Source organism: Protopterus annectens, chromosome 9.part0 (assembly GCF_019279795.1).
Source record: "Protopterus annectens isolate FY-2018-M chromosome 9.part0, PAN1.0, whole genome shotgun sequence".
Classification (NCBI taxonomy): domain Eukaryota; kingdom Metazoa; phylum Chordata; order Ceratodontiformes; family Protopteridae; genus Protopterus; species Protopterus annectens.
This window is the reverse complement of record NC_056743.1, coordinates 969,163,068-969,180,833: the sequence shown is the minus strand read 5'-3', so window position 1 is coordinate 969,180,833 and position 17,766 is coordinate 969,163,068. Positions and strand designations below refer to the sequence as shown.

The window sequence follows — 17,766 nt, the reverse complement described above, 5'->3', positions numbered from 1 at the left end:
GGGCTGAGGAAAAAGTGAGAAAGCAAATTGCTGGTCGGAAAGTCATGCAATATATCATGGGCGTGGAGATTATCATAAAGTGGGCAAAGATGAATTTTTTTTTTTTTTTTTTTTTTTTTACAAATTTTCCCCTTTTTCAGCTACATTGAAGGCGTTAGAGCACAGGATGTTCATCGTGCATACAGCTGCAGTCATAACAGATGGGTTATCCTGCCATTAGGCGGGTCCTCGGTCAGCCGAATTCCAAAGTCTAGGTCCGGCATCGGTTGCAGTCGCCTCTTCCCTGACGTCAGTGCAGCAGGGGTATAAAAGAACCAGCCGACACCATCTTCTTCAGTCTTTCTTGCCGCGCGGTGCCCGAAGCAGAAGCAGTTCGCAAGTGCCGGTCGGCCAGCTCCTGAGATTTATGAAAATATTTCAGCCGAAGTCTTCTTGAAAGCTAAGTACCCCGTTGGGGAAACTTTTCTTGCCTCAGACCGATGTCAGACAAAGTTAATAATTGCATTTCATGTGGGAAGCAAATACCGCATAAGGATTTCCACTCTTTCTGTATTCCTTGCTTAGGCCCAGACCACAACGTCTCGGCCTGCCGTTTTTGTGCTAGATTCAACAAACGCACTATTAAGCGTCGGGCGGAGTTCGCCCATCACTATTTTGGTAAAAAAATTAATTATATTATGTCGTCGGATACTCAGACTCCAGTTTTGAGTAAAAGACGCAAAGATAAGGACCGACATACGAGGTCCGCGACTTCTACTGACACCACGCTAAGGCCGACTACCGGTTCTCCGGTTCTCAGCGAGGCGCCTACGCAGCATCTGAGTACCGATGACACTTCATTACCGGTGTCTTCTGTGCCCGAGGTCGCAGGCTCCTCGGCCCCCATTCCTACTACAGATACCGACGCCACTTTTGGCGGGGAAACCCAGAGTTTAGACAGGCCTGCCATTTCTCAAGGTGTCTTCAGGCCTTCCTCCTTCTCTATTAAGGCTTTCACAAAATCTAAAGCAGTTATGAAATCTAAAAAACAAGGACCACAGACCCCCTCTCAAGGCCCCATGCCTAAAAAACAGATGCTCAAAATGGCTGAGGATTTGATTACTCTTATCAGGGGTTCTGAACCCCCCTCGGACAAAAGGCCCAGATTAGAGGAAGACTACCCTTCCTCAGATCAAGCCTCTATTACCTCTGAACATTCTGAGGACCAGGAATATACATATTCTCCTTTTGAAGACTCTGATGCAGAGGAGTCTATTCCCTCTGTCTCCCCTCCTGAGGACTACTCTTTTGGGGAAACCCTACATACTTTGAGGGAACACTTTCACTGGGAAGGCCAAGATTACTCAGATTCAAAGAAAAGGCTGAGGTATTTTCTCTTGCTCCCCCAGCATAGGCCTCTGGCTGTCCCTTCTGTCTTAGATATATTAGATGATGTGTACACAGAAGCCAGCCTCAACCCAGATTCTTTACCTCCAGCTCCTGTTAAACCAGACTGGTATTACGGGTTCCTGATTCACACCAGTTCCTATACAAAAGCCATACTGCTGACCCAGAAACTATTTCACAGGGTCCCAAGGGAATTAAGGCCTCTACTGCTAAAAACCCATTACCTTCAGAGAGAGATTCCAGAGCTTTAGAAAGGTGGGGGGAAAAGGTGTATACCTCGGCCACTTTAACCATAAGGGCATTAAACTGTCAGTTCCATATGTTAAAGTATCAACAGTTATTATTATCTGAGTTGAAAAGCAAAATGACACAACCTGAGCAACCAGATTTAAAAGAGTTGCAGGATTTGTTGCATAGTGCAGAGCAAGTGGGTAAACATACCTTGCAGTGTGGTTTTGATGCTTTAGAGGCCTCATGTAGAGCTGCTGTTACAGGGTCTGTCATACGTAGACATGCTTGGCTCAAAGAACAAGCCTTACCAGATCATGTCAAAGCTAAATTACTAGATGCACCTCTTCAAAAAGATGTATTGTTTGGTATTAAAGCTGAGGAGGTACTAAAGAAAATGGAGGAAAAGGCGAGATCAATGCAAACAGTGAAAGATTTCCTGCAGGTACAACCTCCACGTTTCAGCAGAAACTGGCCTTCAAAAAATTGGTCCTTTCCAGCCACGGACAGACCTCAGAGAGGCAGATACAGGCGCCCTAGAGGTAGAGGGCAATCTCAAGGATCATTCAGAGCCAAGCAATGGCAATCACCAACCCCAAGAGGTGGAGAAGCTAGATCACAGTCATTCAGAAAGCAGACACAATGACTTTCCCCTTTACCTGCCAAGCAAAGCTTTAATGGCAGCACCTTTAGGCGGAAAACTGGCATTATTCTCAAAAAATTGGCATATTGTCACAAAAGACAAATGGATCCTGGACATTATAGACAGAGGCTACAGATTCCACTTTCACACCCTTCCAAAAATGAGAGGCATGCCAAACCTGCCACAAAATCAAAGGGCAGAGGCACAAAAACAAATTTCAGCTCTCATGGACATGAAAGCTATTCAAGAGGTGCCTGCAAAAGAACAAGGTCAAGGGTTTTATTCCAGACTATTCCTGGTACCAAGGAAAGACAAAGATTGGAGACCTATTTTACATCTATCCATCCTAAACACATATTTACAGGTACCAAAATTCAAGATGCTCACATTACAGCAGCTTCTTCCCATGCTGGGCAAGGAGTCTTGGCTGGTAACACTGGACCTCAAGGAGGCATACCTGCATGTCCCTATCAGACAAGATTGCAGAAGATACCTCAGATTTCTTGCAGGTTCAACCCATTATCAATTCTCTGCATTGCCCTTTGGCTTATCTACTGCGCCCAGAGTGTTTACTTAAATGCCTGGCATCAGTAATCGCCTTCTGCAGACTTCAAGGAATACAAATATACCCATATCTGGACGACTGCCTGATCCAAGCGGACAGCAAGGACATACTTCTGAAACACCTGGCGTTTGTAATAAGACTGTTGAACTTTCTGGGATACACAGTCAACAAAAAGAAATCAAAACTAATACCCTCTCAAACAATAATTTTCCTGGGTGCCAGCTTGAATACAAACACCCGGATGGCCTACCTCACGCCAGACAAACAAGGGCAACTATCTCAATACTTCAGCAAAATGGCAACCTTCACCAGGCTGACTGCAAGGAAAGTCCTGCAGGCTCTGGGATTCATGGCATCTTGCATCCTGCTGATCCCATGTGCAAAGCTGCATATGAGGAAGCTTCAATGGTACCTAAAAAACTTATGATCTCAACACAGCCACAGTTTGGAAACAATTATACCACTCATTCCATGTCTTCAAAAGGAATTTCTGTGGTGGGCTCAAGCATGCCAAAGAAACAAAGGTCTCCCTTTCTGCATACCTCAAGCAAATCAAATCATCACAACAGATGCCTCAGATTACGCCTGGGGGGTACACCTGAAAGATCAGTGCATTCAGGGAAAATGGTCCCAAAAAGAGAAGCACCTACACATCAACCAACAGGAAATGCTAACAGTGCAAAATGCTATTATGGCCTTCAAAGACCTACTGCATCCAGGCCAGCTATTGATAAGGACAGACAACACCAAAGTGATGTGGTACATAAACAAACAGGGGGGAACTCATTCATACCCCCTGTGCAGACTAGCCATGACCCTTTGGAACACAGCTCTGGAATTGCAAATCCAACTTCAGGCACAATTCCTGCCAGGGAAGGAAAACACACTGGCAGACAGCCTAAGCAGAAATATGACAGATCCACACAAATGGAAGTTGCATCCTCAAGTTTTCGCAAAGATAACTCAGGCATGGGGACAGCCAGACATAGATCTCTTTGCTACCCACAGAAATTACCAACTGAAAAAATTTTGCACAAGGACCTATCATCCACAGGCCTGGAAAGTGGACACACTTTCCTTCAATTGGACAACATTGACAGTCTGTGCCTTTCCGCCTCTCCCTCTGCTGCCCAAAGTTCTATTAAAAGCCAGAGCAGAGAGGCCGAAAATGATTCTCATTGCTCCACACTGGCCAAGACAACACTGGTATCCACTCCTGAAGAGCCTGACGCATTCCCCGCCATGGATCCTACCTCTAGTGCCTCTTCTGTTGTCCCAGCACAACTTCAGAACTCTTCACAGCCAGCTCAAAACCCTAAATCTAGCCGCATGGAGAATCTCTTGATTTCACAACAGACCCTCCTCTCCAAGGAGGTGCAGGATGTCATCTTGGAGGCCAGAAGACCTTCTACTAGAAAAGCCTACTCCGCCAAATGGAAGCGGTTTTGTGCCTGGAATCAGAAAAAGGGCCAGAATCCCTGGGTAATAAATATACCTCAAATATTACAGTACCTAACTGAGATGTTAAACAGTGGACTTTCCTTCTCCTCCATCAAAATCCATGCTTCAGCCATTTCTGCACAATACAACACGGATCCTCCTTTATTCTCTCATCCTCTCTTAAGACAGTTCCTCAGAGGGGCTAAGAATATAAAACCCCCAAGGAAACCACCAGTCCCTGCTTGGGACCTCAACTTCATATTGGAAAAACTGACCCTTCCTCCATTTGAGCCAGCTGCTTCAACAGAACTACAATATTTGTCATGGAAAACAGCCTTCCTTCTGGCTATCACCTCAGCACGCAGGGTTTCGGAACTACAGGCCCTCATGGCTGTGCAACCTTTCATCATTTTCCATCAGGACAGGGTTTCCTTACGAACCAACCCTACCTTTATGCCAAAGGTGTAGTATCCAGTGTAGCCTTGAATCAGACTATCCACTTACCTACCTTTTACCCTAATCCACAAAACAAAGGGGAAATACTACTGCATTCCTTGGACATTCAGAGACAACTACGTTATTATTTGGACAGGACAAGTCATTCAGGAAATCCGAGCAACTCTTTGTGTCCTATGCTACAGGTGCTCGAGGAAAGGCTATCTCCAGACAGACAATCTCAAAATGGATAGCCCACTGCATACGCTTTTGTTACTCATTTCATGGAAAAGCTGTGCCTTCAAGCATCAGGTCCCACTCCACAAGGGCCACAGCTACCTCTGCAGCTTTCCTCAGGGGGGTCCCTACCAAGGACATTTTGGAAGCAGCCACTTGGAGTTCAGTGCACACTTTCTCCAAACACTATCACCTTCCACTTTACACAAAATCTAGAATGGGATTTGCCACAGCTGTCTTGCAGGGCATCCTGGCTCCTCCTAGTTCCACTTAGTGCCTGCCACCCCTACTTAGCTTTGGGATTCTACCCATCTGATGTTAAGTTGTCTATCTCGCCTTCATTCTTGCTGGATGGGTTCGGAGCCAACCTCGGCTCCGACTCGGCCACTCTAAAGCTCGAAAGTTGGTTCCACCGGCTCGAGGCCCCCCTTATATCCCACAATGCTAGGCGTGAATTACCTCAGATCTCGTTTGCTGCTACAGCGATCGAGGTGTTGTTTTTTCTACCGGCTCAGGTCAGTGGTATTAGATTAGTCTTTAAAACTATTTAAACCCCTTTTTAGTTTAGCTTTTTCTTCTTTAGCTATAGTGTAGTGGATATTATCCCTTCTACCTTTATCCAGCCCCTTTCCCACAAGAACTGTTAAGTTCTTCCCTTAGGCCTTTGGGCCCTCTATCCCTAATAGTGGTGTGTATGTGTTTTGTAGGGATTTATTTTATATAATTAACTAATTTCTTTAGCTTTTAGTTAATTTACTTTTTTCTGATAGTGTAATCGGTGTGTGTGTGTTTTGTGTGGTGATTACACTTCGGTTCCTTGAAAATGTCCAAGGATTCAAAGGTCTCAGGCTTCAAGAAATGTGACTCGTGCTGTCAGAAAATGTCTCTGACAGACGGTCACACTTCTTGTGTGTACTGCCTGGGACCTTTACACCTGCAGGACTCTTGTGCTGTATGCCATGGCTTCAGCCCCAGAGTCCTGCAGGAAAGAAAGAACAAACTCATCCTAAGGGGTTTGCTCAAGCCTGAAGGTTCCCTAACTGCTTCATCGGGAATACCTTCCAAGGCTTCTAAGACCTCGACTCCAGTTTCTGAGTCGAGGCCTAAGGCTCAAGCCTACTGCTACATCGGCTCGCTGGAGCCGATGAGTCTTTTACTACAGTTTCTGTGGTTGCCTCGGCTCGCTGGAGCCGAGGTATTGAGATTCCTGGTCGGCTCCGATCAGACCATCGGAGTCGACATGTAGAAAGAGGTCGAGGTCACCATCCCTTGGCTCCGTTCATTCGGCTCCAGCGTCTCCCTTGCTGTCTGAACGGAGTCACAGATCTCACTCCTCCAGGTCATCGAGGCTCTCGGATCATGACCTCCAGAGGGTAGTGAGTCGACTTCTAAAGTCCGAGGCACTGGCCCAAATGCTTCAGAGCCCGACTCAGTCGATGCCTCAACCTATTCCTCTAAATATTCCTCCTCCGACTCCTTTGAGCTCGGGCAGGCGCCTCGGAACCGAGACTGTGGTAGCGCCGGAGCCGATACATTTGTCTTCGCTCCGCTCCGTCTTCTTTGAAGAATCTCGGCGGACTTCCCTCGTTGGCTCCGAGGGGGTGAGTGGCATCGGACCCTTGTCCGACCCCCCTCTCCCTCTCGGTGCTTCGGCGCTGGTGAGTTCGGTTCCGACATCGACCTCGGAGCAATCTCTGTCGGTGCCGAGGGAGGTTCTCAGCTTCTCGGAGCGGGGACCTCTGGCTCTGCCTGACAGGGGTGCGTTCGAGGTCATGCGGAGAGTGTTGGAACCTTGGTCAACTCCACAGTCGGCTCCGTCCGTCCCTCCCTCTTCGGTGCCTCAGGTTATGTCTACTCACTCCCTCATCCCAGACCGCAGAGAGCCAGCTCCTCAAGAATCCCCTGTGGGGTCTCATCCTCTTCGAGGCCTCCCTGAATTGGCAGGGGAGCCCCTAGGAAGAGAAAGTGTAAGAGGAAGCACATAGACTCACCTGAGTCTGTCACCTCTGACACAGATTTAGAGGATTCGAGGGTTCCCCGTTCCCCTTCTGAAGATGTCTCCTTTGCGGACATTCTAGAGATCCTGAAACAGAGGGGAAATTGGCCAGCCCTTAACCCTTCGGAGGATGAATCTGTGTATCTTGAGGCGTTTGGCTCTCGCCCTTCCACCTCCTGGGTGTCCCCCCCTTTGATCCCCTCATGCAGGTGGTGGCAAAGAAAGCCTGGACGGCTCCTGACTCAGTGGACCCTACCCCCAGGAGACCTTCTAAATTTATAACAGCACCATCTGACAAACAATTTCTGACAAAAGGTGTTACTGTGGATGCTATGGTGGTAGCTGCTGCCACCAAGAAGGAACTAGCTGATCCTTCAGTGCCTGTTCATCCCCCTAACAAAGAATCTAGGTCTATGGACAGGTATGGGAAGCGGATGTTTTCGTCAGCGACCTTTGCAATGCGTTCGCTGAACTACCTATGCCATTTCACCCGTCTCCAGAGAGACTTGATCAAGGAAGCGAGTGAGATGTTGAAGGATCCTACAGCTGCAGATTTTCAGGACAAAATGAACACCCAGCTGACTACCCTGAATTCGATAGCTAACTCCTCCATGCGCCTCCTTTCATATGCAGCTGATGGAGCGAGTAGAGCCACAGGGACAGGTGTTGCCTTGCGCCGGCATGCCTGGATGCGACTTTGCAATTTTGCGGACCCCTTTAAAACGTCTTTCACTAATTCCCCGTTTGATGGATCATCTCTCTTTGGTCCTCAAGTGAAAGAAACCTTGACTAGGTGCGAGACGGATGGCAAAACTCTATCTGCCGTCGGAGTCCGTTTTTCTACTCCTTCTAGACCTTACCTCAAAGGCCAGAAAAGTGGAAAAATGTGGTTCCGCAAACAATCTCAAGGGAATTTGCCTGACTCACAGAGTCGGTTCCCCTCCAGAGGCAGAGGAGGGGACAATAATGGTAGACGTCGCCCCAGAGGCAGAGGGGTCCAGAACCAGGGCAATCGAGAAACCTTTTCCGATAAGCCCTTTCAGCATCCCTGAGGTGTTGCCCGACTGTCCACCTTCGAGGCAGTCGGGGAAGATTGTCACTGTACCCAGAAGCCTGGCTATCCCTAACTCAAGACAAGTGGGTACAGTCCATCATTTCAAGGCTATTCCATTCCCTTCGCTCGCATTCCAAACCGATCAAAAATCCCTTCCAGATGTTCCACCGCTCAAAGGGATCTTGCAGCTTTGGAAATTTCAAAGCTGCTTGCAAAAGAGCAATTCAGCCAGTTCCAGCAGACCAGCAAGGATCCGGAATCTACTCCAGGTTCTTTTTAGTTCCAAAGAAAACAGGGAACTGGAGACCAATTTTGGATCTCAGTATCTTGAACAAGTCGGTCAAGAAAACAAGATTTCGGATGGTCACGCTACAGTCCATCCTTCCCCTATTGGGAAAGGAAAACTGGATGTGCTCTATAGACCTTCAGGATGCGTACTATCACATAAAAATGAACAGACGCTCCAGAAGGTTCCTCCGCTTCAGGCTGGGAACCAGTCATTTTCAATTCAGGGCCCTGCCCTTTGGTCTCACCACTGCCCCCCGGGTGTTTACCAAATGCATGGCAGTGGCTTCTCACCTGAGACGTCAAGGATTCCAGGTGTTTCCATATTTGGACGACTGGCTCCTCACAGCTCCCACCAAGCATCTTCTTCTAATGGCCAGGGACTACACCTTTCGCATTTGTCAAAATTTAGGCATTTCAATAAACTGCGAAAAGTCTGTTTTGTCGCCTTGTCGTACTATTACCTTCATAGGCACAAATCTAGACACAGTCAACATGTCTGTGAGACTAACAGATCAGAGAATAACAGACATACACAAACTGGTCTCGCTCCTCTTCAGCAGCAACAGAGTCAAAGCCAGGTTAGTCCTGAAAGTATTGGGGATTATGGCGGCTGCCATACCTCTGCTTCCATTAGCCAGATTCCACATGAGAATCCTTCAATGGATGCTCTTCACACAATGGTCATACCAGCAACTTCCGATGTCCCACACCATTATGATTACGCAAACATGCAGGAATCATCTTCTGTGGTGGATGTCTTCCCCTCCGCTCTTCTTGGGAAGACCCTTTGTTCCTTCCCCTCCGGTTGCTACTCTGACAACGGACGCCTCCTGATCGGGTGGGGGGCATTATCAGGGCAGAACTGTCCAGGGCACATGGCAACCAGACGAATGCCACTTGCACATAAATGTTCTAGAGATGAGAGCAGTGCTTTTAGCGTTGCAAGCCCTTCAAGACTCTCTTCCCTTGGGAACGATAGCAATCCAGACGGACAATATGTCTATAGTGTGGTATATCAACAAACAAGGCAGAACCAGGTCCTATCCCCTATGTCGAGAAGCACTCAGACTGTGGCAATGGGCGATTTCTTCTCAGCGGTTTCTGATAGCAACGCACATCCCCGGGAAATCCAATCAAATCGCGGACAAGTTGAGCAGAGCTATCCTCATGCCTCACGAGTGGTCTCTGAAAGACTCTGTTGTGAGAGAAATTTTTCTCAAGTGGGGTCAGCCTTGCTGCGACCTTTTTGCTACTCCCCAAAACAGCAAGTGCAGAGATTATTTCACCCTATTCCTACCAGGCCAGCCCAGCAGAGACGCTCTAGTCCAAGTTTGGCCCCGGGACTTCTGTATGCATTTCCTCCTTCCCACTAATCTCTCAAGTGATACAGAAAGCTATCGCTCAGAAGGCCTCCTTGATCCTCATTGCTCCTTACTGGCCTCGACAGGTTTGGTTCCCCTTTCTACATCAATTTCTGTTGGAGCAACCTTGGCATCTGGACCTAGTTCCAGATCTTTTGATCCATCAGTCGGGTCAGTTTCATCGCTCCCTCCCCTCTCTGAACCTCACTGCTTGGTTCCTCCAATTCCAACCTTAGCCAGGCTTCCTCAAATATCTCACTCTGTTCGAGATATTTTGATAGCTTCCCATAAATCTTCCACTCGAAAGATTTACCTGAGTAAGTGGAAACGTTTTGCCTATTGGGCTCAAGGAAAGGACATAGATCCTTTCACGGCTTCCATCCAAATGGTCCTTGATTTTCTAGCTGAACTCTTCCATGCAGGTTCATCTCCTTCTACTCTTAAAGTTCAATTGGCAGCTATTTCTAACTTTCATGTGAGCATTTCAGAGTCTGCCATAATGTCCCACAAGCTTTGCAAAGCTTTTTTGAAGGGAGTTTTTCTACTCAGACCTCCTATAAGAAATCCTCCTCCTCCTTGGGACCTAAATTTAGTTCTCAGTTCCTTAATTCTCCCCCCTTTCGAACCTGCAGCTTCCTGTTCTTTAAAACTGCTATCATGGAAGACTCTCTTTCTGGTAGCTATTACTTCAGCTAGAAGAGTTTCAGAACTTCATGCACTCAGCTGTCGACCTCCTTATCTGTTGTTCCATAAGGACAGGGTATCCTTACGAACCAACCCGTCCTTTTTACCTAAAATAGCCTTGGCGTCTAACCTAAATCAAAGCAATGACCTCCCTGTGTTTTTTCCGGAATATTTTAATAGGTCTGAACAAAAATTGCATTGGCTAGATGTTCATCGTCAGTTAAGGTACTATTTGGATAGAACCAAACAATTCAGAAAATCTGACCAGCTGTTTGTCTCTTATGCAGAAGGCAGAAAGGGACTTTCTGTTTCCAAGGTATCACTATCTAGATGGCTAACATCTCTTATTTCCATTGTCTATGAAATAAGACACCAAAAGCTGCCTAACAAACCTAAAGCCCATTCCACCAGAGCTTTGGCTACTTCTATAGCCTTCCAAGACAGACTGCCTATTGACACCATTTGTGCAGCGGCTACTTGGGCTACTCCTCACACTTTCATTTCACATTATAAGTTGGATCTAGCTTCTAGGCATAGAGCTAACTTTGATTCCACTGTTCTCAAAAGTCTGTTCCGTTAGGCCACCCGGGACAAGGTGCTAGGGACGCGGTCCCATCCAGCAAGAATGAAGGCGAGATAGACAACTTAACATATAGAAGTTATGTTCTTACCATGACGTTCCATGTTAGTTGTCTTCTTCTCGCCTTCTTTCTTGCATCTCACCCTCCTTCCCCCTGGCCTGGACAGACCTAGAGGAGTTTGATTGTGAGCTCTCTCTCTACCACCTCTTTGTGATAGGTATATGCTCTGCTGTGCATATTTTCCTAGATCAGGCTTAGGTCACCCTTTCTCCTTCCCTTTGTTTATAGAGGTGGACTCTTTTCCAGTTTTTTCCTGGTTGTATTATTAGCTGGGCCTAGCTCACAAACGAGATCTGAGGTAATTCACGCCTAGCATTGTGGGATATAAGGGGGGCCTCGAGCCGGTGGAACCAACTCTCGAGCTTTAGAGTGGCTATGCACGATGAACATAGTACAGTTTTGTACCTACCATAAATGTAGATGTTCGAGTGCTCATACAGCTGCAGTCCAGGTTTCCCTCCCTCCATCCCCTCTTAGGACAGGCCTTATGATAAAACACCTTCTCATACAACTAATTTGGGATATTCTTTTATGGTGTATTTGCTTGCAAACTAGTGTTTTTTGATTATTCTATATTGCATGACTACATAAGTTTGTTTTGCCTTCCTTCTGGGGGCACCTGACATCTGGGGCAAGAAAAACTGAAGAAGATGGCGTCGGCTGGTTCTTTTATACCCGTGCCGCACTGATGTCAGGGAAGAGGCGACTGCAACCGACGCCAGACCTAGACTTTGGAATTCGGCCGACCGAGGACCCGCCTGACGGCAGGATAACCCATCTGTTATGACTGCAGCTGTATGAGCACTCGAACATCTACATTTATGGTAGGTACAAAACTGTACTTTTTGGCTTATTATACAGCAGGATGAGGAAGTGGGCAACATTTTCAAGGGCAGGGTTTTTTCTCATAGTAGATTTCATAACCTGAAGGAATTGTTGAACAGTAGGGTAAGTAAGATGGAAACTGGTTCTAACACAGTAGGCACCTTTAGATGTGGAAGGTATAAGGTGTGTGACAATGTCAAGAACATTTCAGGTACTTTGATTAATGGAAAGAAGTTCATTGCCCTGGGATCTTACAATTGCAGTACCAGTGGGTCTGTTTATGCCATTGGATGTGATTGTCTACCTGTAAAGTGGTATATAGGCCACACCAGAAAAATGGTGAAAAGAAGAATTAAGGAGCATTTGGGGGATGTGAGGCATTTTATGCTTAATACTGTGGCCCAGCATTTCCACTCTGTTCACAATGGTAACACTAGCAGTTTGTTTTTTTTCTGTTTTAAACAAACCTTATGCAGTACAAGGCATGGAATATGGGCGCATTTTGTTAAGGCTGGAAAGTAGATATTTTATTAATTTTGGAACTTTGGGCCCCCATGGGCTTAATATGGAGTTAGCTTTACATGTATAGGATGAAATGTTTCAGTATGCATTATTTTATAAATGCATAGCCATATAGGATAAATGATTTATATGTATTGGGTAAAATATTTAAATATTTAAGCATTTGTTAATCTATAGGTGCATTGGCATGAACTTCTTAAACTATTAAGTTTAATGCAATAAGAATGTAAGGGGTTGCATTTTAAAAGTTTTTGATGCACTTTAAATGTTTCTGAAGCACTTTAATTGCTTAGGATGCACTTTAGATTTACATTTTCTTGACTCGCTGAGTAATTTTTTCAACCATTGTAGGGCAAAATGTTTTAGTATTTGTTAATCTAGAGATGCATAAGTACTTTTGTATTAACTTCTTAAATTATAATGTTAAATGCTATAGGAATGTAAGGGGTTGCACTTTATATGTTTTGATGCACTTTGAATGTTTCTGAAGCACTTTACTGCTCAGGATGCACTTTAGATTTTAATTTTCTTGACTCCCTGATTATAATTGAATTGAATAATGAATGTAGTGAAATGTATATAAGATACACCATTCTTGTGTATGATTATTCCCTGGAAGGCTTGATGCCAGAGTGCTAGGAACACAGTAAAAGTGGATGGTGACCGTTTCTTCAGTTCAGTGTTTTTTTCTTTCTTTGGTGAGTTGGTTCGTGGAGTGGTGTTTTTGGAGTTCTGTGCAGCAGCAACCTGGTCTACTGTGTACATATCTTTGTATCTCATTATAAACTGGATGTACATTCCAGATCTCGCTCTACCTTTGACTCCATCATTCTTGGGAATGTCCTTCCTCAATACCACCCTGTAAGACAGCTTGGGAATCTGTCCCATATGTTGAATCTGCTGAAAATAGACAACATTGGATATGAAAGTTATGTACTTACCATAGTGATAGAGCCATGTTGTTTCATCCAATTCAACCTCCCATCACTCTACTCCCCTTATTTGTATGGCTAGCTTCAAGATGATTGGGTGACCATTCCTGTATAACCCTATCTGTGACCATTGCTATGATATTATGTTAATCTATTTAAACCAGTCCATTTCCATTGGTAGGTATTCACATTTTTCTGTAAAGCAAACGGAATCTGAGGTGTTAGAGTACAGTACAGGGAATTATGGGTAGGGGAGGAATCAGAGCCCTGGAACCGTGAAATCTAATTTGGTGCCCAGTTGGATCCGGTATCCCTTGTGTTGAATCAGATGAAAATCAGACAACATGAATGTATTATCATGGTAAGTGCATAACTTTCACTTGTAATAAATTCAACTTACACAACTGTACTTTATCTTTTACATATTTCAACAGCCCTATTATTGAAAATAATGTTTCTTTTGACTTGCATATGCTGAAACATATCTCAACTTGAGAATCTCACAAATTCATAACTAAAAGGATTGTTGACCTTATAAGTCTTTGTTAGAAGCCCTATGTGCCAAGTCTCTTACAGACTCCTATGTGGAGCTTTGTGTCTAGCTTTTTGAACAAATGGTACCTCAAATACCCAGTTAAAGGAACAAAACTGTCATAACCAGGTAATTGAAGCATGTTGGCATGATGTTTTCATATCCCAGCATATGACCCACCTCTGGAACAAACTTATTCTACATGTCAAGTAGACTCGCACCCTTGTTGTCTTGCTCTCCTTGTGGGTGGAGAAAACTTTTGAATATGGATTTTATTGACTAGGCCTTTAATGGTCTGCGAACTGATTGCCTAGTACTTAAAGTATGAACTTAATTAAGAAATTGGAAGATCTTGATTATATGTATGGATAGTAAGATACAAGCCTTGAAAATGTTTTTAGTCCCTTTGTATTTTTATTTAACCAGGAACTTTATTTGTTTACCGGGAAAGTCCAGCTTGGAACTAAGCCAGTTTTCAGCGGAGGCCCGGGGAGAAATGCTCCAGATGCAAGTCTTTGAAATGTGAGAGGAAACCCACACGAACGCAGCGAGGACATTCAGACTCCACACAGAAGGCACCCCAGCTGAGAATCGAGCCAAGGAATCTCTTGCTGTGAGGTGACAACGCTACCGCTGCACTACTGCACTGTCCTTGTATTTTTATTTTTTATCAAGCAGATGATAAGTTGTAGATTAGCTGAAGGAATTTATTTGGGAAGGAAAGAAGGCAAGTGTTAAACGGGATAAGATGATTCTCCCCATAGAACAAAGTGGTTTAGGTTTATCTCATTTGAAGGAATACATTAAAGCTATGCAGTTATGGCTCTTATGCATAACTCAAGCTAAAGGTTATAAATCAGACTGGAAAACGATGATGAAACTTGGTAGGTGGGGGAGACTAGAATTTTAGATGCAAGTCCTGAAGGAAAATTGGAAATCATATATTCTTTTATGATGCATTGCATTCAGGAAGTAATAGAAAGTACTCTAAAACTAAAGTAACATAGGAATTGAGAAAATAAGATAGTACCAGCTGAGATGTCTTCATGTAGGGATTATAAAAGATGGACAGGATTGTGACAGAATTTATTGGAGGTAATTAACAAAAAGACCAACATATTAGGAGCAAATAATCCTAGAAAGAAGGGTACTAGAGGGGTGTAAGACTAATCAGGAATTTGGACTGCAGGTTAGAGACTGCCTTCTGTGTCAGGGATTAATAATAGTATATAGGCAAAAAAGTGGACAAGGGAATGCTAAATGAAAAGGCAACTCTGGTAGACTTTAGTTTTCTAGAACAGAAGATGCGGTTAAAAAAGAGATAATTAGTAGGGCATACCGAATACTTCATAGTAGCTTTTGGAATTAATCAGAAGAGGTCAGAAAAGATTGGGAAAAGGAATTGGGAGGCGAAGGAACAGTGTGGTAAGAAATCTGCAGGGGTTCCAAGTATTCAACAAAAAGCAGAAGGTTTAGGGATTTTTGCTTGGAAGTGTTTGCATTCGTATTTGTATATCCCAAGTAGGCTTCAAAGGATTTTCCTCGGGTATATAGCAAATGTTGAAAATGTGATTGGGAAGAGACAGGAAATTGGGAACACAATTTTGGAAATGCAGCAAGCTGGAATTTTCAGAAAAACGTCACTATGGGTTAACTTTAACAGAAGTGTTGGCAAAGCAAATACTAGCAACTAAGGAAATTATTCTTTTGAGTTGATATAGGGTCCTGAATTTCCCTTAAATCGCAATTTAATGCTCTTGCTCTCCAAAACAAGCAGTTACAAGAAAATGGAAATCTTTTATCTATGCCAGTGGTAATGAAAGTTTTGAATGTCGTAAACGAACTTGAGGTGGATCTTCAAAAGAGAGAAAGAGCAAAGTTCATAGGAGTAAATGGAGTGTGTGGGAACTGTACCAGCTAAGTTATTCTCAGAATGAGGAATTAGGTTTAAGGTAAGGCAGAAATTAAACAATTTATGCAATAGACGACTGAATGAAATTTGTTAAAAAGAAATCATGCATACTGAATTACAGTAGTAGTGGAAACTGTTATGCATTAATAGAAAAGCAAAGTAGTAATGTCAGTTTGTGTTGATTTAATAAATTTATTTAAAAGAAATTCAACACCTTTAAAATGTCATTACCCAGCATCGCCATATTAGGAGGTTTAAATGGTAATGTTTGACATTCTTGGCTGCTCAACTTTCTAGTACAGAGCAGAGCTTTTATTGACATTCAGATGTGTTTGGATTACCTACTGAATAAAGTTTAGCATTAACCACAGATTGCATTGATCATCAGTTTGCCCACCCATGCTGTCACTGACAAGGTAGTTTAAAAAAACAAATAGTTACAGTAATAAATAGCTACATCAGACAGTACATTTCACAAAAGTTATTGACCATCTTCTAATATCCTAGTAAAGCATCAGGTAACGTCCAAGCTCTTACTCTTGAACTTGGTCTTTTTTTTCCTGTTTGCGTCAATGACGTGTGATGCTAGTAACTCACTATAATATGTATGTTGGTGCATGTCCTTAGCTGCTAAAACAGTGTAGAGGAACTATGCAGACATTAACTTCCAGCAAGTATTTGAAATATGAATTGACTGTGAATGTTGATTTTTCAAACAGTGTGATAACCCAGAGACGTAAACTGAAAAGGGCAGCTTTTTTCCAGCAGTCCATGTCCAGAGTTGTCAGTGACAAGGACCATTTTATGTAATAGTTATCTTATGTCAACAAAAAAAACACCTTTTCATGTGTCTGGTTTCTGTGTTTCCAACGTTGTGGTTTGCAGTATAAACATTGCAGATCTTGTGCAGTGGTGGTACTTGCATAAGCATTGATAGAAGCAAAGAAAATGTGCATTGTTGAAATTGCGAAAGATTTAGCATGAATATTTTATGTATTTGTTCTTTTTTGACAGTTTAACATGGGAGATTATGGCCACGGGCTTCATCTTGCAGTCTTGGGTTTATTACCTTCTGTCTCCAATTGCGGCCATGTCACTTAACCAGACATTTCACTCTGTTCACTTCAGAATGCATGCACTTGTACATACTTGGCTTATTCCATTAACAAATGCATGAAGAAATTTTGTGGTTAGGCATTACATTTTTTTTTTTATTTTGTTGCATCATTTCTATCCCTCATAGCTGCCTATGGCCATACTGAATGCCTGCATCTTCTAATTGACAGCGGAGAGGGCATTGACATAACTGATGTCATGGACATAAAGGGACAGTAAGTATGATTTAACTGACTTATGAATGTGCATTTTTGCTGACCAAACCATAAGGTAGTCCATATTGAGTGCTGTTGATAAGAGGTATTTTACTAACTGCAAAAAAAGGGGGATTGTTTTTAATGACTTGTTTCTCTCAACAAAGTCCAGGGTGGAGTAGCTTCACTCACTGATTGCAGCAACATTTTCAAACTGTCAGATTTGTCCAGTTTTAGAAACATCTGATGTTATGTAGTCAAATCTCGCCTACATTCTTACCCGTGGGTTCGGAGCCGAATATCAGCTCCGACTCTGCCAACTTTTCAAGCTCGAAGTCTTCTATTGGCTGGGCTAAGCATGTATCCCATGCTGCACTGCTCCATATCCCCAGATCTCATTTGCCGTTCGTGTAGCTCAGACGTGGTCTCGCTCTTGGCTGTGGCTAAGTACCCTTTTTTCTTCCTTTTGGAGAAAATTTCTTATAAACATAAAGCTATTTTCATAGCTAGTGTCTATTTAATGTTATTTTTGTCTTAGGTAGTGTGTTTGTGGTTTGTGGTATCCAGCTTGCTGTTCCTCGGGCTAGGCCCGTTTTAGTTAGAGGACCTAGTCCTCTTGTCCTGTGTTGTTCGTGCTAAAACCGTTTAAGTTAGAGGTTTTAGAGTCTGTTTCCCCTGGTGATTCTTGGTCAGAAACCATTTTAGTTAAAGGTTTTTGGCCTTTTTTGTTTGTGTGTGTCGCTTCTGAAGGTTGTGTGCAGCTTACTAACTTGTT

General features: G+C 43.8%; 1 protein-coding gene across 1 annotated transcript in view; it reads left to right on the top strand.

Annotated features, from left to right (window-relative positions):
• The window catches only part of ANKRD52 (ankyrin repeat domain 52), a gene marked incomplete in the record, with an annotated part of 2,835,210 nt that overhangs the window by 2,134,523 nt on the left and 682,921 nt on the right, over nt 1–17,766 (top strand). The window contains 1 exon segment of the mRNA XM_044083713.1: nt 16,925–17,012. Within this exon segment, the coding sequence (XP_043939648.1) occupies nt 16,925–17,012 (88 nt within the window).